The 27,082-nt window shown below is 42.9% G+C and overlaps 1 protein-coding gene across 2 annotated transcripts; it reads right to left on the bottom strand.

Annotated features, from left to right (window-relative positions):
- Positions 1 to 6,622: 6,622 nt before the first annotated feature.
- On the bottom strand, positions 6,623 to 23,915 carry FGF8 (fibroblast growth factor 8). Of its 2 annotated transcripts, none has more exons than XM_085606454.1 (5): positions 22,846 to 23,915; positions 22,702 to 22,738; positions 20,471 to 20,651; positions 13,649 to 13,755; positions 6,623 to 7,039 (listed from the first exon to the last, which is right to left on the bottom strand). In XM_085606454.1, the coding sequence occupies exons 1-5, from the start codon at positions 22,878 to 22,880 to the stop codon at positions 6,761 to 6,763; spliced, it is 639 nt and encodes a 212-aa protein (XP_085462580.1). In that variant the 5' UTR covers positions 22,881 to 23,915; the 3' UTR covers positions 6,623 to 6,760. The 2 variants fall into 2 exon arrangements, with proteins under 2 accessions (XP_085462580.1, XP_085462582.1); XM_085606456.1 differs by having other exon boundaries at positions 20,471 to 20,618; positions 22,846 to 23,885.
- Positions 23,916 to 27,082: the final 3,167 nt, after the last annotated feature.

The raw sequence follows: 27,082 nt of genomic DNA, 5'->3' as shown, positions 1-27,082 counted from the left end.
CAGGACCTCTATAAATATTTAACTCTTCTGTCCTCCCCTCTGATTACACGTAGAAGAATTATTCAGCATTGTTCTTGAATATTTAGCATGAGTTACAGTATTAGATGGAACTCTGTGTGCCCATATTATAGTGAAATCTTGGAAATAATTTGGGATAACGTGTTCCTATTAATTCCTCAGCATGAGTAATAGTACTGGTAGTATCCTCTTTATGCTCTGGAACACCTGGAACACCTGTAATCCTAAAATTAGAGAGTCTAGAGTGATTTTCCATATCCTCTTGCTTATTTCAGAGATGATCCATTTCCTGCTCAAATTGTTCAATTTGATCTGGTAGTCTAGTTTATCTTCAGATTCTAGTATATGTTGCTTCATTTCCTCTACCTTATCCTATATCTGAGTCATTTTATCATCCCCTTGTCCAGTCGCTCCTTGACTTGGACTGTAATGTTTGCCTGATTCTGCTTCATTTGCTTAGTCTCTTCCAGGATAACTTCCCTCATTGGAAGGACCTTCTGTTCAATATCCCCAGATCTTCTTAAAACACCTGTCGCATTATTCTACTCCAAGTGCAGTATCAGGTCTTCCATAAATATTGATGGTGGGTGTGATGGTGTCATAATCTCAGTCGCTGGCATTGATAATAAACCCAACCGGAAAAAATTATATTGTCTGATTTTTCACACATCCTTTTGTGTGCCTTCATGAGATTGAAACAGAGGGAACACAGCTGTTACGGTTTTATTGAACTCACTTGGTATTTACTGCATTCCTAAAGTGCATTAGACCAGAAGGCATCAAAGTGCTAAACCGGAGGAAGAAACAGACAGAAAAATTAGGGGCTTGTAACAGATTACCAGCCCTAGAGAAAATCTCTTACCAGCCTAATCTGCAAATAGCCAAGTTTTGATTCACCTGCGGAACTTTAAATAGGAGATCTGACTCCTAATACGCTCAGGCAGGGAGTTCCATAGCCTGTCAGTTGCTGTCATGAAGGTGTGTTCCCCCCACCTGATCTTCTTGCATCTTGGAACCTCTACCTTGTAGAGTCCATCAGATCTCAGCACTCTCCTGGGATCATACCCCTTCATGGTTGTCTTAAGATAACTTGAGCCCCTCTATTATAGAGCTCTATGTGTCAAGCATAGTACTTTAAAGGACGCCAGTTTCTTTATCAGCAACCAGTGAAGTGATCTCACACCTTCTCTGACCGAAGTGTGTTTAGGTATTCCTGGGACTAAACCTGCAGCCGCATTCTGGATGACTTGGAGCTTGTTTAGAGAAAGTTGCTTCATGTTTAGATACAGGGCATTACAGCAGTCGAGGAGTGAGATGATAAGAGCAATGGCCCCTGCAGCCCCGAGCTCCTTAGGAAACAATGGCAGGAGCAGGCACATTTTAAGGACTGTCGATATGTGCATTCAGCTCTTGGCACTCAGGACAGCTGAGGTTCTGATTTAAAGGGCTGCTGATTTAGGACTCCATTATGCCTTCTGTTTATATATGTTTCAACATATCCCCCAATTCAAAGCGAAGGGTTGCATTCACCCCTCTCAGGATTCCTTACAACTTTGACCGAAGTCTTTGTACGGGCCAGATCACAAGTTTTTCAACAGTTGGGTATGACAGTAACACCCTGCCCAGTGAATTATTGACGTGTCTTGCAACTCCATTCTATTCGCCATTTATGCAGTAGTCTTGCTATAATTTTTTGCCTAAATGAATTGACTTTAGTGACTTCATTGATTTCGCATGCAAAAATGGCTGCTCTCCGCCATTCCTGTGTACAACCAAAGGGTTCATGTGTACAACCAAACGGTTTTTGTATACAACCAGAGGGATCCTATGTACAACCAAAGGGTTTCTGTGTACCACCAAAGGTTTCATATGCATAACACCCATTCAATTTCATATTTATGCGGGCACAGTAAGTTGCAGATGCAAGGTTTTACATACGAGTTATACTGCTGCTATTAATCTGAATTCAAAAAGAGCAAAGAAAACCCAAAAATAACAAACAGTAAATTGTGCTGCACAGGACAGCACCATCGAAAATGTCAGTTCAAACCTTCTACTCCCCCACCCCGGACTCCTTCAACCTCTAATTGATAATGTTTAAGAGTTTGAGAAACTGGCGCCATAAACTCTTTTGGATCAAAAACTAGTCCCTAAGAGAGATGGCACAACACATTCACCATATTGAAGTACCGCTGCATGCTAAAAAGCCAAATATCGGTAAAATAACTTCGCTCATTAGGGCTCAATTTTCTGTCTCAGAATAGATTTTAAAAAGCAACATATAACAAATCTGAATAATTTGGAAACGTTGAAAATATCACTCATGTTCAAAGGATGCATAGGTACCTTTTTACAAGTAATCCAACTGTGATAATACTCTATGTCTAGTAATTGTTGTCTCTTGCATGTGCACTCCACATGGCTTGAGGGAGTGTGAGCAGTAACCCTCCAACCACATGCTGAGTATATTTAAAATAGAGCAAGCCGATTTACCTCCACGAAGGGCAGCGTATGCATGGTGGCAAAAATCCTCATCCAGTCCCTTCCTTCTCTGCTTATTGGCTAAGACTGCATGTCAGTATGATTCCTGAGAAGAGGAGGCAGGTACCATTACACAACAAGCAGAAGTGGTTAAACCCGCACTCTTGTTGCACTTTTCCTGATGCTCCAGGGCCTGAACTTGGAGCTGGGCAGTACTTTATGCAATGTGTTTGAAGGTAAATTGAGGGGAGGGGACAAAGAGACTGTTTATGTGTGTATCATTTAGTATATACAAGTATGTCTGTTTTACGATAGGTTCGTGTGAGCAAGTCTGAAATATCTGTGTGTGTTTGGGGTACCCTGGCATATTGGTGGTCCTGCATAAGGTTCATCCCTGTGAACAGTAGTTGGCACGGTGTCTGTCTGTGGGATAATAGTGACACTGGCTTAAAGATGCCCATACATGGCATATTGTTGAAATTCTTTGCATAATTATGACTTTCCAAGGCATAATGGTGCCCAACGTATTCTGGACATTCTTCACATAATACTGACTCCGCCTGACATAATTAGTTGGTCTGGCTTCAGGATGTCCATCCTTGACATATAGTTTCATGATTGTGCTATGACCGATTTGAATGTGAAGTACAGACTACTTCCTCGGTCCCACTATGGTTCCACAGCCAGGCACGCTGCCGAAGCACCTGCTCTTCTAGCACTGAGTTGCCTCTTTCTGTGTCTACAAAACTGAGGCTGTCTACTTCAGCCATCTCAAGCGAGACCACTGGCTTTTGCATTTTGTTGTTTTCCGAGGTTAAGGAAAAACCAGCAATATCCCTGCTTCATGGCTACCGCCACAACGACTTACCGCCTGACCACCTAAGCAATATCCTTCCATGTAAGATGCATATGCGATATTGCTGCCTCAGCGTTGTCTGAGAGGGGCTGCTGTGCTTTAAAATAGCTCGGGATCTCGGTAGTTCGTTAATACCCTCGGAGGGAGACAACAAGTCCATGTTGGAATACAAACATGCAATGACTTTCATCGTTTGCCCATGCTACTGCTAGGTGTTCCTAATGAGTGGCTGGCCTGACACCATCTCTGTCAAGTTACCCCTGCCCACATGCTCGCAATCCGGTAGAACTATGGGGGGGGGGGCCTCGACAGAGGTGTTTTGCTGTGGCAAAGCCTGCCGCCTGATCCCGGGGTAAACGACTGTGTACTACTCCCTAGACCTGTTTTGTACATCTGTGAGGAAACTCCAGACGCACAAAGAAAATGCTTGCCAACTCCACATCCATTTACATCAGGACTCATGGAAGAACTCGAAAAATAAACGCATACCTGTTTAACATCATTTCATTGCACAAAAAGGGCGCCGAAATTAATTCCTTACACTCACACTGGAAAACGGGAATGTAAGACATGTGTCAAGCCAAGAAGACAAAGCAGAATGTCTGGGGATCCTTGTGGGTTCTTATTGGAAATGGAAAAAGAAGAACTTGGTCTTTTTACTGAGCTGGATTTGGGGCAGTGTATTTTTTAAGTGGGGCAATGAGTAAGTTGCCTGTATCTTGTTTGAGAACTTACCTCATAAGTAAGGACAGCGAAGAGGAAGACAGATGAGGGTTCATGTTATGTATGATGCCTCATATTGCATATGGTCTGTCGTGCTTTTCTAGCATCGCCATCCTATTACAATTTACGAGATCACCATCAGTCAAGCAGAACGTTCTGTTTTTACAGCTAAACCTCCATGATGTATTTTGCAACTGGTTAAGTGGCCGTCGGGAGTATTACCTGAATTAAAGGGAAATGTTTTGGAATATGTTTCTAACAGGACCTAAGGTGCATTTACTGGTAAGTACAACCTTTGTTAATATTAAAGGTCTAGTTCCGAAAGAAAAGATTGGCCAGTCACAATTTTCAACAAGTTTTTGGTATTTACATTAATTTCCTTGTGCAATGTGCACAGATATTGCATAGCAAACACACGTGCATGTAGATTTATGACACATGAAAAAAATGCATATTTTGCGTTTATTCTTGAGACGGGAATCTGCTTATAAGAAAGAGTACATCCGATTACTTTTTGATCTCGCCGCTCACAAATGTGCACACTAGCCACAAAGTGTTTCTATGTAAGGTACAAACCCGAGCTATTTTTCCCATTTCACCACCTCAATTCATGACTTTACCAGGTTCGGCTACGGGCAATTTAAGGAAGACTGGGGTCAGCGGATTTTTTTGTAAAAAAAACACTTTCAATGGCTATGGTCTCAAGGTAGATCCTACACTGGCTTGTTTTGGACGTCGTTGGTCACTTCGTTCACCACTCTCATCTTGAGTATATGGGTAAGGAGCTTTCAATGATGCATTCCCTTCCTATCCACCGATTTGCACCCAGTAATGGTTTTGTACCTGCCCAAAATGTGCTGAGGAATCCATGTAATTGGGGGTCGGTGTGAAGGAGAGGATGGTAGTGGAGAAGTGTTGCACCTGTTTAAAAAGCGTTTTGATCTCACCCTCCTGACACTAGGTTTTTGTATCTGCTGTTTGTCATTATACATGTTGGGGAGTGCCGGCCTATGCTCACACTGTGCTGTAAAAACCAAGAATCCTTTGAAGAGGTGGTTGGTGTGAGATATTCAAAATGCTTTGAGATTGTTGCTCGGTGAGTTAGTGATGCGCTCACTGAGTGGATTAGAATGCCCAATGGCTTCTGAGACCTACGATTGATTGTAATTTACTTTGTTTTTCAGAGAAGGCAATTTTGAAGGTATTACAATCATCAGATTTACCTGGAAATACAGCTCTTATTTATACATTGTGCACAACACATTTAACTTAAATAATGAATCTGGGCTTGCTCACATTTTTGTGATGGCATCAATTTAGGGCTTTCGTTGTAGGGCAGACTCAAAAGCGACTCCAAGGATGCATTTGAAACACAAAGTAATCTTGTGAAAGGCTGAAATAGAACCAATGAGAAAAGTGCTCGAAAGTAGCATAATTCAGGAACCTCTTCCTAAACTATGTCTGGAAGTCTTAGTGAATTCATAATCCTGTTACAATGGACAAGCGGGAACTAAAGGGGGGCATGTTTAAATAGTATGGACCAGAAAGTAAATGCTGCTTACTGTGATTCAACATTCCCAAGACAGCCAACAGAAAAGAAACATATTATTAATGTCTTGATACACAATTCAATTTCCAAGGTCATTTTCTCATAAGGGGAAATTAATTTTCAATTAGCATTTCCAGTCATATCATTAGAACAGAAAACTGTATTTCAGCCTAAACTTTGATTGTCTCTGTGCTGAGTTTTGCTTATTCATATCATTGGCTTAGTCTATTAACATTGTCTCGAGAATACTGTTGTTTCTTTAACCACAAATCATCTTACAAATGAGACACAGAGAAATGGTATTTATACTAATACAAATTTTAATACACAAATTAAATAAATATTTCAGTCATTAATATTAATTTGTACAGATATCCTCAGAAAAGTTGAGTAAAAAGCCATGCCAGACACCTGGCTTTTATACAGTGTTTTAATAATAACAATATTATTACTTTTTTAAACTATCTTTTACAAAAACAAAATCCTAGTACAGGCTAGGGGCACATTGGGTTTTCAGTTGGAAGTCGTAGCTTTTCATGCTCCCCTTCATTCCCAAAAACAATCTTTGGGAACTAAGGTCAGACATTCTGCACTCTCATACTTCGCATAAGTGCCTGTAAAACAGGCAAACACCATATTTCCAAGTTGGAAACTGTGAAGATGATGAAAAAAGCAGCTTTTCAAAATGGATCAACACTCAAGCAAACTTGTAACATCCTTTAAGTCAGTAACAGACTTATTTACAGAAGGAAAAGAACCAAAGATCACATCGTTTCCCAGTTTTGAAGTACCTCTTAATTCTTTATTTTGTTTGCTTTTTGGTTAAGTGGTTTCTTAAGTAGCACTTTTGGTCCGAGGATTTCTTTATATTCTTTGCTACCGTTCAAAAAATGATGTCTATGTTCCGCCGTTGGCAAAAGCATAGCTACAAAGTTTTTGTACATTTTATCCTTGTTTTGTATAAAAAAAAGTCACATTGGAATACAAAAATAAAGCATCTTTTTTGTAGAAAAAAATTATAAACAACTAGTGAATGTTTTCTTCTTTTTTTCTTTTTCTTTTTTATATAAATTGTTCTTCTAAAACTCCACTGGAGTAGAAAAGGAGGTTGATGTTGAGGAGTATTTTGGTTCTCATCGTGGGATTGAATGTCGAGTTCTTTTGCTCCTCCTGTTGAAAGGGTAGTTAACGAACTCGAAGCGTCTATGAGGCTCTGCTGTCTGGTGGCCCTTCGGCAACCGCTTCATGAAATGGACTTCCCGCTGGTGTTGTCTGGTTTTGGAGCCTTTCCTCGGGCGGCCTTTCCTGGTGAAGGCCATGTACCACCCTTCATACTTGGCGTTTTGTAATGCGGTGTAGTTGTTCTCCAGCACTATCTCTGAGAAAACACAGTCTTTGCCTCTACCATTGCTCTGTTAATGAGAAAATAAAACTTGTTTAGTGATCAAAGACCAATATTCAGCAAAACATGAGAGATCAATATACCCATGTGAAAATCTGAAAATATTAAAACATACATCCAAACATCTTACTTTAGGGAGTCTTACTACTGATCCAATAAAGTAAATTGGGCACCAGGAGTTTGTTGCTTCTAGTAGCTGTGATTTGTTTGTGTTATTTTCACCTAGATATGGACGTTATTAAGCTAATCTTAGGAGTGTTAATTGAATGATTTTTTATCATTGTCAATTACATAGCGTCTGTCATCTTACTGGCACCACAGATCATAAGATGATACTTCCTGCCATGTCATTGAATTAAAAGTTTATGATGGTGCATCCCATGTGCTCCCTAGGGTTCGAATGATGACTGATCTCACTTCTTGCACATCCCTGATTTGTATTACTTGACACCAGTTGTAGGGGCCTGGCTGTCTCATTTTGATACATAGTAAATTCGTTATTAATATTACCATGTCTCCGTTGAACTGAAATATTCGAAACCCAATTAGTAATGGCAACAAAGATGAGTTAAACCAGCCAGCAAAATGTGAAAAATATGAGAATCTGGGTGTTTCTGCAGACTGGTCACATCCATCACCAAGAATCCAAACAAATAAATGTGTAATGATGAATAAACAGACAACTAAAAATGGTATTATGCATCAGCTAGAGTATTAAAAGTATTTAAAACAAAGCGCAGCTTACAAGTAAAAATTGTGATGTAATGTAGGACTTATTAGATAAGTGGCTTTTACATTTTTGTGAAACAATTTGCCTCCAACAATTTTCAAAGTAGACATCCGCAAAGGAATTGTTTTCAAAAGGACCACAGACAGCCATACAGAGGCATTGGCAACCTGCCAGGCCCTTTAAATAACGAAGGGAAGGTGTTTTACTAATATTTGTACCTTCACAGCCCCCACTTCCCCTAAAGGAAATCAGTAAAAGTGTATTACCTAGAAAGCCCTACCAACTGAGTCTTCCTTGACAATAGACCCCTGGTGTACTCTACCTTCCGTGAGTACAATATTTGTATTTGTGCTTATTTCTAAAAGAGTGAAAATCATATCAATAGGATAGTTGAATTCCACCTTATGCTTGGCTTAAATGAACACAGTCATGTGACACAGGTATCGCTGATGTTTGAATCAGCAACCTCTCAGCTATTATTACACGGTGATGCAAGTGTTTAGTTGCAACTCAGAGACTAGGGACTTTGATACGAATACTCAACAAAACCTAAGCATATTTAATTGTAATTGCATTCATATATGTGCGGCTATACAACTTTTTTTCCTTACCCGCACACAATTTTTCAGTAGCTGAATTGCATTTCAAGAATGTTCTTGTTCTAGTAGGGGCTGTGCTTTCAAAGCATATATCTCTGTAGGCCTCTAAATAGTTTATTTCATCGTTAAAACAGAGATCTCGCATTTGTTTTAGTATTGAAAGCACACAGTAAGCGCTGCTGGTTTTTAGTTTTTATTTTAGCCTGGTGGATGTTTCCAAATGAATCTGAAATACCTATATAGCAGCAAGTTGGTGCTAGAATGTTAAGTGACCAGAACGACCACTATGGTGTGTGCATCACTGGAATCTCTGGATCACCCAATTCTTCATATAAACATGACTCTCTCTTAACATCTTAGCCACCACTTCCATCTCAGCACAATGGACATAGGAATACTTTCTCCTAGGGACAAAGAAGAAGCTTTTTATAGCTTTCGCTTTTCCCTGAATAAGCAGGTTTTCCCCTTAACTTTGTTCCATATTGATGATTTTGTAATGCCTTTAAGGATGTTTATTATGCTAAGTAATCTACATTGATATAGCATAGTCTACCACTAGCGCAGCATCTCAGCTCTTTCTTGATCTGGATTCTCTTTTAGTTCGGTGCAAAGGTTTCCTTCAATTGGTCATGTCAAATTGTTGAGTTTAAGTAATAGAGATGTGCTGAATATCTTGTTCACTGATGGTTTACTAATAGTTTCATTAGTTCACTAATGTCTAGTTTTTCTAACGGTGTATATGTTATCATGTGACATAGCGACAGTTATAAATTCTTTGTAGTTCACCTCCCAATTTTAAAAAAATGGGCGTTTGGTGGGTATGTGCACAGAAGTCAAGAAACGCGTCTTATGAGGGGGTAGTATTGTTGATTGAATGTTTTCCATGAAACAGGGTCCTGTTGCTTCATATAGTGGTAGGATAGACTAGCCAGCTTCACAGTGGCAGAGAATACAGCTTACGAATACTAGAAGGTAAAACTTAGAGTTGTGCTTTCCATAAAAAGTTCTAAACCATTAGAGCATCATTCTTGTGGTCCCTGATGATGCGGGAAAGCCCGGATTTGATATCTTACATTAAGTTTAACGAAGCATAAGATTACTAACCAAAAGTGGTTCTGCTACTTAATGGGAGTAAAAGGAACGTGGGAGGAAAGATCTTTGGTTCAGCAGTCCGCCATTCCAAAGCAAGGCCATGACGCCATCCGAGTACTACACTTGGCAAACACCCCCTTAACTTGGGAGGTTTAAATCATCTAGCAGAGTGTCCACCGGTGCCAGTAAAATATTGGCAGCCTGCTCTGTCTCTAAATGAAGAGGCTGCATCTATCATCATATTACTGCCATAACCTACTGCTGAGAAGCCTTCCATTGGGCCCCTACCAAAGGAGGCAGACAGAAGTACTAAGTAATGTACATAAAAACACAGTAAATCTGTCAATCATATACATGAAGGAGGGAAAGTTTGAGACATTATGCAGTTGCAGGGCACTCTTTTGAGTTTTCTCACTTTGGGAGTTTATGCTACTGAATTATTCGGTGACGATGGGGGAGTCAGAATGCAATGAACAAAAAGTAACATTATATCCAATAGCATCATAAATGCCACTGATGGGCTATTGTTGGGTCTTACATGTCACATCATCAGTGGATGTAAAACAAGCAATGCTCTTTTAAATAACTGAAGATTTACATGTTGGTTCCCATTTCGAAAGGTTGTGCACTTCTTGACTTAACCTGGTTAAATGCACTCATTTCTAGGAATTCTTCCTCCAGAACACTTTCTGTAGTATAGTGCTTTTTGTTTTGGAACATATTCTACAGCAATGCTCATTAGAATGGGGCACAAAGTCCCACCACTGCAGTGGCAGTTAGTAGTCTTCTGGGAATCCCATACCCTGTTCCATGTGTCATGGCCACTATAAAATGGGAACATTTTAAGACCACCCAAAAGATACACATTAGCTGTGAGGTCTTTGGTGGAAGGCAAGAGAGGTTGGAAGGGTGGCGTAAGGTTCTTTGCATCTCATGTAGAGAGTCCCTGGCCTGCCAGAAGAGCCAATGAAAGGTCCCACGCCACTGAAAATAAGTTCAGATGAGCACCTCCCTGTCAGCATGAGCCATCACAATTGACTTGGCCAGTGCACATCCAAGTGGATAGCATATCAGCCACGAAAGCATCATCGTCAAAAGTGTACTACAAGGGAAGCAAAATGTATACGCAAGTTGTGTAGTTGATGTGCTTTACCCAACTGTGTAAATATTCATTTGCACAAACTAAGTGACAGGACCTCAGTGTTGTTACCATGCCTCTGAACAAAGAACGATGGATTTAACCCAGATCTTTTGACAGGGGAAGAATGTTTGCATTGTCAGCATTCCGTCCATCATTTGTTTGCTGTAATACTTTTCGCCCTAAGTGGGATGGGTATGCCCAGACGTGGGCCCCTTGCTCACTGCGCCACTGGATTCAAGCTAGCCTGGCTGAAGAAGGGTGACATACCCTGAAACCGGTCCCAGGATGCTTGTTTCCGGTCCAGGGAGGACCTGGCCTGGCAGTTTGGTCTGGACTGTTCCCATGGGGCACAGGGTCAAGACTGATTTGCATATGGCTGGGTCCAAACTGGGGTGGCGTAGTGGGCAAAAGAACGATGGATTTAACTCAGATCTTTTGACTGGGGGAGAATGTGTGCATTGTCAGCATTCCGTCCATCTTTTCTTTGCTGTAACATTTATCTCATCACGCCATCAAATCTATCTCTGCAACCTGTGCCAAATGTGGATATCTTTACATTCAAATCAGCTTCCTTTACAAGTTGCGAACATCTCCTTTTTTTGATTTGCGTTGAATGAGTTTATGGGGTTTACCTCTTTTTCTGTATTAAGCATATGAGTTACATGAGCTCTGAGGATCATCTATTTTATTCACAGTCACTCTTCAGGTTCTCCCCAATTAAGTGAATATTATTTTTTTCAACTACCACATAAATGGAACAGGTATTAAAAGGTGGTATACTTTTTTTTAAAGGCAAAGTGCTATTTGTCTTTTGGTTTAGCCCTAAGTTTCAAAATTCTACAAAGATAATTGCATATTAATGAGCCTCTCCCTTGTTATTCATCATATGGGACCACTAACTTGTTTTACCATGTGCCTACTCTTAAGAATATTTGCCACTTAAACAGCAATTCACACAATATATGTTTGGCACAGTTTTATGAAAATAGAAAACCACTCAAGTCAATATAAATGTGTGCCTTCACTGAAACCACTGTGACATATGTTTCTAATCATTACAAATAGTACTGTAACCCAAAAAGACTGGTGAGCAGTCAATTATATTTTATTTAAACCAGAGTACTTCCACTTTAGGGAGTTTACTGTGATTTTGTATTTGTTAGATGGTTTCTCTTTTTATACTTTTGTGGTACGATTAGATGCTCAATTGGTTCTCTGCTATACTAATTATTATTACCTTTCCTGTATAAGTTTAACAAAATGTGGTGAAATAAATAGAATGCCTTGTATGTAATGATGTACAAAAAAGGGGGCATGGTAAACCAGAAATGCTCAAGAGAAAGCCAAGTAAAATCTGCAAGCGTCACACAAAATATAAAAACAATGGTAAGTTAGAAACGGAGATTGTAACAACAGCATATATAGCCCTCCCTATCCACAATATAGAGCAAAACATTCTAGCTGAGGTGAGACGGAAGTGATTCAAAGTAATGAGATGAATGTGCAAAAGCAAAGGGAACAGACATCTCTGTTAGCAGGTAGCGTGGCCTAAGCGATGGAGAGCTTTGCCAGCCATAGCGGCCATCTTGATTTAAATGGAGAACCCCAATGAAAGCCAGTGCACACCACGAGGCACAAGAGAGTCATATGTCAAAAGAGGAAACATTACACAGCACGCCTCCAGGAGCCATCTATACTCTCAGCAGGTCCTTCACTACACTATATGACAGCCCAGTATATAGACAACTTCAATCGACCAAACATACCAGTATGAAATTTGGACCAATGATTTGAGGTTGCAAATCCGCTGACCATTTTAGCTATCTCTTGCCACCATAATATTGCTACTGGTAATCTTTAAATAATTATACTCATAGGTTAACTGTGCGAAGGACTATATTGCAGTTCCCATCATGTATATATTTTGTTCACAGTGTACTTGAAAAAATAGGCATTCCAGGCTAAGTGACTGAAGCTCTTTCAGATAGTCTCACATCTTATCAAAGTTCGAATACACATATATGTTGTCCGGTATACACTGTGATAGCTTGAGTATTTGTAACAAAAGCAGCTGGCGTTATTGCCTAACATAGATTGCTTCTTTTATGAAGGACTACCATGTACATTTGCTTCAAAGCCTTTTGACAACCCTAACATGCACTGTGCACGGTGAGGGGGAGAAATCATGTTTGGCTACAGCTGTCCTCGCTTCCTCTCGTCTGCATCAAAACCCCAACGGGCAATGTGCAACGTGAACAATTTATAGCCATTCCCAAAGGTAGCCGAGCAGGAAAAAAATAAAGGGTTTTGGGAGGTGGGATTGGAAAAACGTGACACGTCGGATAGGAATGAGAGAAGCAGCCAGCCAGCACAGCTTCAGCTGTGCACGTTGTGATAGGGGGCTGGGGCCGCAGATCTCAGAGGTGAAAAAAGAATTCTATAGCAGGTATGTGCGGGCAGGGCGCATTCACTTTCATCACCCTGGGACCCTCACCCCACCCAGCACAATGAACACGAGGAATGAGTGTTCGCGCCGAAGCACACATCTTTAGAAGTAATAATGGCTTGAAAGTGAAGTTTACAAAAAAGAAGGCTCCTCGGAGAAACCTCTGGGTGTTTGAGAGTAAGCATGACTAATGTGGAAATTTCAGGGCTTACTGATGAGGCAGGCTGAACTCGGTGTCTTAACATTCCAGATACGTGTACCATGTAATTGAACATAATAGCAAAGCAATTTGGCTATTTGTTAAAAAGATATATGGAATTCGAAACACCCCCTTCCTCCTTTCAGCTTTTTGATTATGTTCTCTTCTCTTTGTTACTTTTTTCCTTTCCCACTACTTACGTCCCTTTTGATAACAAGGACATTTTTTTTAACATGGCCTTGCGGTTGTGTTTGGTATGCTCCCCTTAACAGCACACAGCTCCCACCCCTGATTAGAATTTAGATGGCAGCTTTTGCCCTTCCCGTTTGTTTTTAGGTCAAGACTATTTTTTTTGTGCCTGAGCTACAAAACTGAACATGACATGGTCGCTCAGAGCTATGATTTGCCTTACCTTGCCGATCAGCTTTCCTTTTTTGTTCATGCAGATGTAATAGCCCGTCTCCGCGCCTTTAATGCGAACACGGCTTCCAAAGGTGTCTGTTTCCACAATTAATTTGGCTGTTGAAAAAGGGGAGAGTTGTCACATAACCTCTTAATATATTAGTACAGATTACAAATATTTGTTTGATGAAAGCAAAGTTAATGAATTAATGCAAATTCATCTGTGTGGCCTTTATGTCTAGGACTATCTATGGACAAACTAGTTAGTGGCAGTGACTTTAACTTAGACCAACTCCATCATTTATACTTTAGATAAGACTAGAAATGCATGGCAAACCTTCAGTGACACCAATCCTATTGCTGTTTTCCTTACGTTGCAAACTTCTGAAGTAAGCTGTGCGCTGCTGATTTTGCTAATGGATTAATCTACAGAGATCCTCGAATAGAATTGGCTGAGCAGAGTGGGTGTTTTTCATGACATGTGGTATGCAACTCGTTCTTCAATTCCACACTAGAGGCACTCAACAGATGGGCTAAAGTGCCTTCATAGACAAAGTGCGGCCATGGATCATCTGGCAACAAGTTGTATGCTGCTGTTGGCATTGAGATATGCATGACATTCACATGGATGACATCTTCATATGGGCCATTCGACAGATGATCATATATCTGTGAATCAGCAAATAAACCCTTTCAGGCTCCTGGACTGAAAATATACATAACCAATGGCCACCATTTCTCAAAACAATATACTGAACTCCCCAATTTGTAATTTATTTACCATCATGGCCTAAAACCCTCTTTAATTTGCTGAATATGCTTCTGAATTAGTGGCAGGTTATCTTTTATGATTTAGTTCTCTCTGTTGGCATCACCAGCTTGGAGCAATATTTGACTCAAATACAGTGCAGCACATTGGCCTAGTGCTTCATTTGTGTTGAAACAGGAAGCAAGCACTGAATAGATGTCTCATATATAGGAGGATCTGTGGGCTATTGATTATGTTATTAGATGGCGAACAAAGAGACCTGTGTTCTAACCACACACACACACACATGATCAAATGTTGTGATCCTCATCAAATGACTTTATGTCTCTGGAACTCATTTCCTATTCTGTCAAAAGCGGGCACTATTGAGACACGTTGTCTGTTGGGATGAATTTCTATATACAAAATGTACAGTGAACTCTATGCTTTTTTATGGCCAGAGATAAGCAACCACCAATTTGTATTTCCAGTTTTCTTGAATCATATTTAAGTGCTCACTGCACTTGCTGAAGGTTTTGTATTATGAACTAGAAGCCTAATTAAGATTTCCTTGATGCGTGACTTGTATCAGCAATAGCCTTTGGCACTTTGGATAACAGTCTTGCAAATCCTGGGTGCTCGCATCCACAGGAAGACTTAATAAAGAACATATTTTGACTAAACTGGGACAAAGAAAAAGCTGCCACTCACCCTTTCCCATCAGCACCTGCCCTCGCCCTTCAACCTCCACTGTATCTCAAGGAACAGGACACAGAGTTGCTTATGTGCGGAATTTATGCTGCATGTGACAAGGGAATGAAGGAAGCTGTGATCCTTGGCATGTTCCATCACTGCAGTGCCTTTGCGACGTTCAGAAGGCAAAGGCACTTTAATGTGTTTCACCTTTGTGTTAGATGAGAAGGCATATTGATTTAGTCTCAGCTTTTCATGGAGACATTGATTGAGTTTTAAATAAGCTACAAATTATAGGTTGATGCAGCCATTAAAATACACGGTGCCCAGGATCTCTGGCTTGAAACTAGTTTGCCTTTGCCTGTGTAACTATTCCAGCAAGTAAGATTTAGATATATTTCCCTCGCCCTTGTCACCTACTCTTTGTCAATGTGCATGCAGAAGAGGTACATGGAGGCAGCCATCTTGTGCAAATACATAGGAATTGAAATTCACACTTACACACTGAGCCAAGCGATGTGTGTGTTTTAGGTCGAAATGTTTACAATGAGCAGAGCAGAATTACGTTTAAAGTGTTATTTACAATGTATAAGCAGTGTCTGCTGTGTTCAATGCCTTTTGTAAGAAACTAGACACACCAATTTTCAGTTTGAATGCACAAAACCAATCAAACTGAAATCTCCAAGCCTAGTGTGCAAAGCCTCTATCTCCCTGATTGAGACTCACCATCAGTCCCATATATTTGACAGTGAAAACTGACTCTCACATTGTCCAGCTTTAAAATCTTCCCACTGGAGGCAATGGTTGCCATGTTGAGATAAATGCAGGCTGCATACATCTGGGCTTAAGATCAAAGAAACTGTATATTCAGTCTGACTACTGCACAATGGGAGTGTTAACTTGCAGGGTATTTATATGATTCAGTAGAAATCCTCACAACACCTGAGACATTGGCTCCTCTGATGCTGCCTTAAAATGCATGTGAGAGAATCCTACGTGCAGCTATATACAACAAGACAGCTATGAACACACACGCTTTTGGATGTATGGAAACCTTTTTACAATGAGCGACTGTTCTGTCTTCCTACCAAGGAAATGTGTTTCTTGTACAAGCTTTAGGGTCACTTTTCAATCTGGCCTCAAATATAGGTAGAAAGCCTCTTGGTTACTTTTCGGAAATCTATAACAGGAATTGCATACCAATTTTGACCTATAGAGAAGGCATTTGGGGGTATAGTGATGTTAGCAGTCACTAGGGGAAGGACAATAGGGTGTACTGGTGCATTTTGTGCATTCTTATGTGCAGCTCGCACTATGCTGTACATCAAGAGTTGGGCTTGGCTTAGTTAGAGTATCGTACAAAACTAGTGCCATTGTTTCTTTGGTCTTCAATCTGGTGTAACGACAGTGCATCTTTTAACAAGGATTTAACTGGAGATTGTTTATCTTGTGAGCTGAGGAACAAGATCCTCTGGCTCCGCTATATTAGGGCCACCTCCTCTCACTTAGGTAGACAGTCTATTTTCAATAACCCACCTGAGCTGAGGAAAAAGGAGAATGGCTGGCTCATAACAAGTTTTTTGGATGCAGGGGCTATTAAAAGGGGAAAGGTGGAGTCAATGACATTTTCTTTACAAGAATATGTTGCGATCCAAACTTCTGCAAGTCTGGAGCCTTGCCTGGGTCTGGTACCTCATTCATGAAAAAGCGCCTTCTGTCTAGGTTCAGATTGGGCTCCCTCAGGTTCCAAATCTGTTTCCCTTTGCCCATGTATCGAATCATCTGTACAGACCCTGTCACATTTTTGGTTCTTTTGCAAATTCTATCAGTCCTTCTCATGCAAATTTTTAAATTCCGCAATTTAAGAAATTCAGACCATTGTTATTTTTTATGCAAATGCTCAATTGCCCTGAGATCTGCCTGAGAGCAGGTCTCTTTAGAATTTGCTTTACAGCATCGAAATACCTTTATTTTTTGAGTTACGGAGGTTTACTTTATTTACAAAGTGTAGCTATGACCTAACTTTGAGGTTTTACTTCCTATAACGTTTGTGTTCTCATTGGTTTAATGTTATTACGGTTTTATGAAACGATATTATTTGTGTAGTTTTTTAACACTGAAATAAGTATGAATTGGTTGTGTATAGATTGATTGTAATTTGATGTTGTGAATTACTGTTCTTTTATAATTTCTAAATGATCAAATAAAGAGTGAATTGATTGACTGTTTGAATTGATGTATGCATGCTTTTAGTTGTATATGTAATACATATTGTTCACACATCGCATGTGTCAGCGTGTATTACAGAGACATAAGCTATGCAACAAAGAGTACAACCACCTAAACACTAGCCGAAGCTTTAGAAAATCATTCTATTCTCTTACTATAAACATTATAGTTAGGTCAAAAAAATAACTGTTAGAAAGATGAGGAGTATCTTCAAGGCGCCTATGCGAATTTACATCAGCTCACCCCAAGGACTCCTAATATAAATTAGTGCATTTTTATTTCTAAATTGATACATGGTACTCTGTTACCTCGGTCTAATTCTACAGTTTGCTAGGTGAAGTTCAAAGCTCAATCCCACATTAAACCCCGTTTTGTCCAGAAACCTGGCTGCTGCAGGGTTTTTTACCTAGCAGTTCTACCACAAATGCTGCGCGGTTTGAAAGATGGCGCGTGCCTGTGCCCCCGAAAAGACAATCTCGCGCCTTGCAGTGGCTCTGAAGGGGTAACAACGTCACAGAGGTATCACCCCAATGCAGACCTACTGACCTCTCCAGGCACCTGCAGTGGCTTTATTGTTTCCGAAAATAAATTAAGTGGAAGCCCTTTTTCTTGATATTGGACACGAGTGCTACCTCGTCTCTTTCACAAATGAATTAAATAACGACCCCCCCCCCCCCCAGCTCTCTGACCCTTCACCCCCACCCTCCTTCCACCACACACTCGCATCACAGAAGCGCCGTTCCTAGATCAGTTTATTTTTAACAAGATTTAGCCAGTGGAGGAGGTTTGGTTGTAAGTTGGCCTTAAATCAAGTACGGTGGTTATCTTTCGAAAACACAAAAGTGAATGAAGTGGTAGAACCCGGCCCCAGTGCGCGCGGCTGTGAGGAATGCCGCGCGCGCTCCCTTCTAACCCTGCATTTACGGCCTTGTTAAGGGCTGTGTAATAGCGCTTAAGGTTTACTAGATTCTTGTTTGGGGGGGCGCTTAGCATGTCCAGCTCTATTCTTCTCTTTCTATGACAGCTTTATCCCTGTAAAATTATGCCTCGTGCTGGAACTTTGATGGAAAGTAGCTACGTAGAGGCAGCAAAAATGCAGCGAGACGCATTTGATCCCAAACCCGGACTGAGACGAGGAGAAACTATTCAGGAAATGTTAAAAAAGGTGAAAGTCAGAGGAGTTGTAATGGCTCTTCCAGACACGGGCGCTCTCTGGAGATTCACACAGAGCGCGCGTGAACCTGGCTTTCTCAACATTTACAGACTACAACTCTTTCAGAGCATTGCAGCTGAAAAACGGCTTGTTCTTTTTCTGTTTTATATCATCCACTTGCCCTCGCAGCAAGGAAAACCCGAGCCTTTCCCCTACATCTTTCATCCATTTGTTTGTTCGCTTTCCCCCCTTTCCACGGCGTGCTTCACTTTATCCAGATGTGTCCTCGGTGTGCAGGAGTTAGTCTTAATTGCAGTGTCTTATGCGCTATTCTGCTCTTGCAAGGTTCATGTTTAAATAGAATAGTAGACCTTGCAAGGTCTACACTGCATTGAGCTCTATGTGTGTGCGCGCGTGGGTGCCTGCGCTCGTGGGCCTCCATGTGGGCACGTGCGCGCTTCTGCGCATGTGTACCGACGCGCGCGTGGAGGAGGGCGTCTCCGGTGACATATACCTTTAATTTAAGAATAAAACAACTCTCCCATTCTCTTGTATGGTGCCGTTCTGCATATACAAGAATAAACTGCTACCCCCACCTTGCTATCTCCCGCACTAACAGCAGTAACAGCGGAACCTTTTTTTTTTTTTTTTTAAATGTGTCCAAATCCTGGATCCTTTCAGGTAAGTGCGCTCATGGTCTAAAAGTCACCGCGTCAATGCATGCAGTGGCCGGATTTATGACCACCATGCCCTCACATAGCGCTACGCTATCCTTTGCACACTCTTGTCCCCTTGATGCAGTCGGGACTCCCATGGGACAGCAGTGCACGGTGACTGTGTAAGACGCGCCCGCATCCTCTGGCATCTGGAAGGCACGTGAGGTCGGTACCACATACCCACAGAGTCCCAGGTCACCCCACGGCAGCAGCCGACGCCACCAGCCAGGAAACTAAAAGGGTTTATGCACAAATCCCGCTGTGGTGGTTCTTGACACGGACTATTCAGATGGGTGACATGCCTCGTTCTCATTCGAATGCATCACTCATCTGTTACAGTGGGGACCCCCCTGCACTGCCTTTCAGTCAAGCCTCTGCTTTGTCTCCCCCGACACATTCCAGTCCGTGCCAGTCTGGCAACACCTGGCACTTATGATACATGACTCAAGGGGCACAAACACAACATGCCACTCTGTGCGGGCTGGCGCCCTTTCCAGTTCATTCAGTGCATCTGCACTCATGCGTTCTGTCAGTCATCTTTCGGAATATGTGTTACTGCCATGGGGTATTGAAATGCGCCTAACACTTCACGTGTGCTGTCTGATGCATTATTATCACGCGTCATCACCCGACAAGTGTGAAGCTGCGTCTATACTGCTAAACCGAAACATGTCCTCCTTTTAGCAGCCACAAAGGATGAAACGCTGAGCCAATCCAGCTAAACTAACTTAAACTGTGCTTATCTATCTATCTATCTATCTATCTATCTATCTATCTATCTATCTATCTATCTATCTATCTATCTATCTATCTATCTATCTATCTATCTATCTATCTATCTATCTATCTAACTATCTATCTATCTATCTATCTATTCGCGTCTAAAAGCATAAAAGAAGGCATTCATAAAAGGGAACATATATAAATATTAAAATTAGATAACTATAAGATTTTAAGAACAACCCTGTTTCACAGTAGTTTCTCTCTTCCTCACTGTTCAACCTTCAACGCTGTTTCCTATTTCTTGGTGTAAGTATCAAAGTATGCTCTCACTGAAATAATTCGAATTCCACTGGCATGGAGAAGAGCCACATTTCCTCACACCAACCAACATCTGACGTCAGTGTGATTCAGCCAGCGTGCCCCCAATGGAACCACGGTGGAATTTAATAAACAACATATTATCAGACAGGCAAGCAGCGGGGCAAGGAAGAGTAAAAGCCCCCGCGCCGGAAGGGAGAGGGGAGAAGGCAGCAGAGCGGCAGGCGGCCGGGGCGGCCCCGGGGTCCTTACCGTGCGAGTCGCCGTCTTCCGCCATGGCGTTGATTTTCTTGTTGTCCAGCACCTGCACGTGCTTCCCGCTGGTCCGGCTGTAGAGCTGGTAGGTGCGGATGAGCCGCCGGCTCAGCTGGTCTGTCACCAGGCTCTGCTCCCTCACATGCTGTGTAAAATTAGGTGGGGACTGAACAGTTACCTTTAGGAAATTAAAAATATACAACACGCTATTATAATTATACTTAAGACGAGCTCTACGTGACGCTGCTACTTTACTACATCACAATCAACAAACAGGTTATTTTTCTCTCCCCAGGGAGGATTTAATTGAATTATTCAAAGACCAGCCACAATGCAATGCTAATAAACGTGGCTGGCATTTCGGTTCCACGCATGCAGCACAGATCTACACACACCCCTCTATGCTTGCGACACGGGCCTACACATGCAGGTGGGACATGCGTTTTATTCGCTATACCAGCAATGTATTGCGTTCTCTACCCCCAGAGGCAAACCGACTTCAAGAACCGGGGGGTGCCCTGGCAGGCGCCGCTGGGAATCCCGTTACAGACCAACCAGCCTCTGACCTAAGTATCTTCTTTTCACTCAAATAACGAGGGCAGCTCTTGGGGTTTCACACTTGTTTGTTTTTAAAGTGCAACGCTGCACAATGGGGCGCCCTGAAGGGGTCACTGGGAACATAAAGCACTACAAAACTTAGGCACGCACGGTGTATTAGCACGTCTACTCTTGCATGTCTCTGTGTAATATACATATATATATTATATATGTATGTATATATGTGTGTATATATATATAGTATACACATATATGCATGCATACATGTTTTGCATACATACTTCCACGTGTATATATGTATATCTTAATAATGCATAGGCATGTCTGTAAACGCCGCTGTCTCGATTTATTTTCGATTATGGATGCTCACTCCCAGGGACGGCACATGGGCCCTGCCCGTGTTCCCTGCCAAGCCTCGTCACAAGAGCTACATGCTACAAACTGTGCACTAACGCATATGCACCCATAAATCTCCCCCAGCCCTTGCAGTAGGGCAGCTTTTGTTATTCTGCCCCGTGCACCCCTCCTCTGCCGAGGCGCTCTTTAAAGTCGGGCGCTTTATCACCGACCCATGACATTTATAAAGATGTATTTGGAACAAATGTTAGGTGGTGAGTGGGTGCGTGGGGGCAGGTTGCCCGGCCCTCGGCTCTGGAGAGTGGGTGGGCAGGAGCTCGGGCGCCCAGACTCTGGCGAGGGACAGGCGCACGATGGGACAAGTTCAGCGCACAACTATTGACAGGTTAATCCCCGGGGCTGCCATCCTCTTCCCTTTCCTCGCGATGGGCAGACGACAATATTTTAAGGCCCACGTGTCAATCACAGTGACGCACTGTGAGAAAACATATTAATGCTACTTTGATAACGAATGCAACTATTTGATCCTTTCCACACAGCGCCTTATGGCGGTGTGCCTAGTTTATAGGCGCTAAAAGCCCCGACAGATAAAAGGAATGAACGTTCCGCTTGTCCCAGTGGTGAAGTCGGAATTACTATAGGAGCCTCTTGGTTCCACATAACCTGGTAGCCTTTCTGATTTTAATGTTAGCCACATTATCAAAGAAGAACACCTCTGAGGGCTTGGAAATACAAATGCGCATTGACTCACCTCCAACCCCCGCACATCAACGCTTTTTTAAATGACACGGAATCATACAATTCCGGGAATTATTAAACCAACCCAAATCACGTCTGTCTTTTCAGCAGTGTGCAGTACAGTGTCCCCTAAACCCCAATATGGCCACCTATTGCTTTTCTTCTCTAAATGAAAAATTCTATTTCGGGAGCAGGAGCTGCATTTTCCAAGGGAAACCGTCAGTGACACGTGTAAAAAGTTTTAAATAAGTTTTCCAAGTAAGCAACATCATCCGCATGACGGGGAGTTATTTTTATCCTTTAAGCGGTTTAAAAGAATACCTTCTTTCGAGTCAGGTAATTTGTGCGAATGTCCCTAGAAATGTGCCGAATGCATTATTATTTTTATTGCGATCTTTAGTCTATTTTTATTTTTGTTTGACAGCCTAATTGTATAGCCCTTAGACGGCACTGAACCCCCTGATACAACACTTTAAGCATGCGTGGCCGCGAATCACCACTGTATCTTAGAAATAAAACATTTTCAGATCTAGTCATTTCATGCAATTAGGGTGATTAAAAAACACGTAACGTACCTTAGCTTGCAAACACAGGGCAAACAGGTGCAGAACCCTACAATGAAAGCAAAAAACAACCATTAATTTACGGAAGTCGGAAGGGGAATATTCTGAATTTGTGCGAAAAATGCAGTCTGTTTAAAGCAATCTCCAGGTACTTACAGACAACCCACCGTGGAGGTGGTGGTGTGAGCCATCCGGAGCCCTTGGGCGGATGCGCCTGGCAGCGGACGTGCACTTCTTGTGGGGGTTTACTCTCTGGGGTGTCCCCGATAAAGCGCTTCGTGAAAACACAAACGTCCGAGATGCTGAGGCTTGCAGACGGCAAGTCTTTTACCGATACGCTGTCCTTTATTAAATAAACTCTTGCAAAGTCGAGGTCCTTTTTTAATGCCTGTAGGTGTGCAGTCCTGGATGAAACGCTCCAAGAAACGCGGCGCCGTCCACAGATCGAATCCAGAAACACAAGTTAGGTGCAAACCGCATCCACCGGTGCCATGTGGTTAGTGGGCCAAGCCCTCTATGGGCACAGCTGCCTTGAATAAACCAGGTACTGTGAAGTGCAGGGACGCCCCACAGACCCAGCTCGCCCTGATGCGCTCCGGGGGTAGCCAACTTTGAGAGCCGCGGGCTAACCCCCGAAAGCTGCTCCGGGCCTCCTGTCCTGAAGGTGAGATGAGGTAGAAACTCTGAGGTGGGTATGACTTGGACGCAAAGTTCGCTCTAGTCAAAAAGATGTTTTTTTTCACAAACTCTTTAACCCTGGCAGACTTGCGGTTCCCCGCATGGACTGGGTTCTGTGACTGACAGTCTAGAATGGTTCCGTACAAGATAAACCTCTGCGTTTCCCCAGAATCCGTGACCCAGGGAGTGCTGCGCGGAGGAGCTGGTGCGCTGTCTCCTCTGTAGCAGGAAAGGAAGGCGCGGCGCAGGTTGCGCTGGTGCCCAGAACTCCCCTTTCCGAGAGTATCTGGGGCTCAGAAGCCCGGGGTGGCCGGACAGAGGTCTGTCAGGAGGTGCTGGCCCTGGGGCTGGAGGCGGCGCCCTGGTGCTGGTCGGCTCAGGGACAGGCCCTGCGGTGCTCTGGCTGCGTCGCAGGAGGGTCTCTTGCTGGGGGTTGCTGCTGTGCTGCTGGCGGGTGCTCCTGCCGGTGGCCTACCCTGGCTGCTCTCTGCCTCTCTCAGCGCTAAGTGGATGCGAGCCAGTGCTGACGGCCAGCCCTCCTCGTCCCCTCCTCTTGTCTCTCCGCGCTCTCCCCCTCCCCTCCAGTGTCAGCCCCCCTCCTCATCTGTCCGGCGTTAAATATGGGAGGGGGTTCGCGACCGGCCAGCCCCCTTTCCGCAAGATGTGTAATGAGACGTCCATTATTGGGGGCACTGAGAGGTGGACGCGGGGGCTCATTACCGACAGCCCCCACACTCGTAGCTCCAGTGAGACTGATTGATAATAATCGACAGATAAACGGAGGCAAACCCGGTCATTACAGCCACACGTGCATATAAAATGCAGCAGCGACCCCAAACACAGACCCGTAATGGAGGGGGGCACCTAGCTGGCAAATGTTGAGGCTACCCCAGGCAGTAATCTCATTAAGGGGTTAAATCGGTGGCTACCTGCGCGGGTCATCTGAGATTACAGGAGCAGGCACTCAAAAACCAGAGACGCAACTCCAGCCAGCGACTACACTGCACCTTTAACTACATAATCACGGCCAGGAAGCAACGCCAAGCGGGTGATAGTACGGAGAGTGGCTGTTTATCCAGCACATGACGTCAAGTACTTTGCCTTTTGACACTGTAGTAATTAGTGTTATTAGCCCCCACCCACCCCCGCCCAGTTGAGCTAGAGATGTAGATATTTGTACACCCTCTCCGCCACTGATAATACCCCTCACTCAATGCCCCTCCTGGGCTTTCACTGAGGTTTTTCTGCTCTGAATATACGGTAACAGCGTCATCTGTCGTTGGAGCGCTCGGAAGCAGGAGCGATGATGCATAAGGCGCTCTATATAAAACGCTTATCCCTAAGAGCCACAATTCTGTTCATATGATAGCTATCTCGCGTCCTTGGAAATGGAACACACACAACGTCGCCTCATACGCAGCCATATTCGCAGCATTGAGACAGTTTGTTTCCCTAAAGATTGCTCCGATGTTTATTCAGCCGTACATTTTCACCCGGTTTCTGAATCCCTGGAAACAGGCACCGGTCATCGTTCCAAGTGAATGACCGTAGCCGTGGTCTATGGAGCCGGGCCAAGCGTCAGGCGGCCACGGAAGGACCTCTCGTAAAGGTGAAACTGCCAAACGAGGGGCCGAGCAATTAGCATTATCGGCGCCTTTTCCTAGGTAGATAGCTGCTGGGTAGATAGTCAGACAGGCACACAAGAAGCAGAGATACACAAACCCCGCGCCGCACGGAGCCCGCCTAAAATGCACTTTTTTTGTGTATTGGGACAGCGAGATGCTAACTTGCCAATTACAAGTGCGAGACATTTTAAAGGGATTACACTGGGAAACAAGGGGAGGTTTTTTTTCTTTGATAAACAACAAAAAACAAACCGGCTTTGAAGAAAGTCGTGGCAGTCAAGTGCAGCAAGTCATCTGCTGCCCCCCAGCTCTCCCCTCCAACACTGCCCGGCAGTTCCCCAAAGGCGGGCTCAGGGCAGGCTGAGCCAGGGCCCAAGGGCCGAAAGAGGGGGACCTCTGAGGTCAAAGCAGCACACCCGTGCAAACGAGCGTTACCTGTAGACTAATTCTTCCCAAGAAAAAAGAACATTTCCAGCGAGCAACCAACGGAATCAGATTCTCAGCACCAGGAGCGCTAAACCCAGCACAAGAAGGCACCGGCGCCAGCAGGTATTTCTAAGAGCAAGGCCTGGTGCTCTGTACTTTCCACAGATCTGGGTGTACTTATGCGTGGGTGAAAGGTGGGGTTTCCCAAATTGTTCCATATTTAATCTAGCCTGCCCCACTTACTCCTCCTCACATCCATCTATCTATCTATCTATCTATCTATCTATCTATCTATCTATCTATCTATCTATCTATCTATCTATCTATCTATCTATCTATCTATCTATCTATCTATCTATCTATCTATCTATCTATGGAATTTTTTTTAAAGTGAACTTGTGAGAACATGGAACCCTCATTTTGAGCGGCAAGTACGACTGACATTGGGATGGAAAACTAATGCTGGGGTGCAGGCGTCGAAAAAATTGGCAAACTCTTACCGAGTAGTAGGCCAATAATCAAGATCTATGTAAGACTTTCCATAAGTAATAGAAACGTAACAGACTCCTAATGATTATGAACAAACAGGCCAAAGCACCTCAGTAGTTATGGTTGAATTGAACTTCCATATATGGAGAATCCATTCTTTACAATGTCTGTGACTTTAGCCTTGTTTCAACAATCTTAATGATACTTTGCAAAACACTACTGGCCACGTCTGAAGTTGTTGCTGCTTTGCACACAGACAGATCAAGTAGCAGGGGGGGGGGGGTTCAGAGTTGTAGTGGGGCTCCCAGAACTTCGCATATGATTTTTTTCTCAAGTGCAGAACAATAACCTGCTTTACAGATTTACGCCATACACGTACCAAGGGAAGGGATTGGTACAAACTGAAATCCTTTTGTGGTCTGGTGTACATTTTGTAATATTGTAATTGCATTTATATAGCGCTTACTACCATTGACCAGGCGTTGAAGCACTTTACAGCAAGTAGCACGCCACTTTGGAACCCAAGGTTTGTCGTTAATCAGGTGGCTATTGTTGGTTATTGTGATGAGTCTTGATCTCTCAAGAGAAACTGCATGCATTCACTCCAGTTACTTTGTGATATGCTAGTGTCAGGCAGGTGTGATTATTGGTGGGGGCTACATGGTTTCTGTTTTGAACACCAGTTTGAAAAACCATTGAGTTTGAGACCCTACTGAATGGCATTGCTGCCTGAGAAGAGAGATCAGAATTCCTGCTATAGGTATTGCCAGGTCCAAGACCCAGCTATGCCATCTCACTCTGAAAACATGTTGTGGCCATGTGAATAAAAGAGAGAATATCACAACTAGGCATATACATTGCTTTTAATGTGAGTGGAATTTTGTACAAATCCTGCTTATTCTGTTTCTTCTATAAAACAGATTTTTTTTTCTTCGCTTTTGCATTTCAGGTGATTTTCGCTGGTGAGAGACTAGCTTAAGCAGAAAATCTCTTATAGGAACTGTGTGTGCCGCAATCACATGCATGGCGCTTGCAGTGTTTATCACATGCCTGTAGTACCTGTTTGGAAACTACATTGAACAGGTATCCTGTGTGACTATTGTTTGAAAGGGCATATATAAAGTTTCTACACATAGGTCCGTACAAGTATCCTTCATGTAACACACATAATGTTT

Source organism: Triturus cristatus, chromosome 1_2, assembly GCF_964204655.1.
Source record: "Triturus cristatus chromosome 1_2, aTriCri1.1, whole genome shotgun sequence".
In the NCBI taxonomy this organism is placed as follows: Eukaryota; Metazoa; Chordata; class Amphibia; order Caudata; family Salamandridae; genus Triturus; species Triturus cristatus.
The sequence above is the reverse complement of the archived record's forward strand: the minus strand, read 5'-3'. Positions and strand labels throughout refer to the sequence as shown.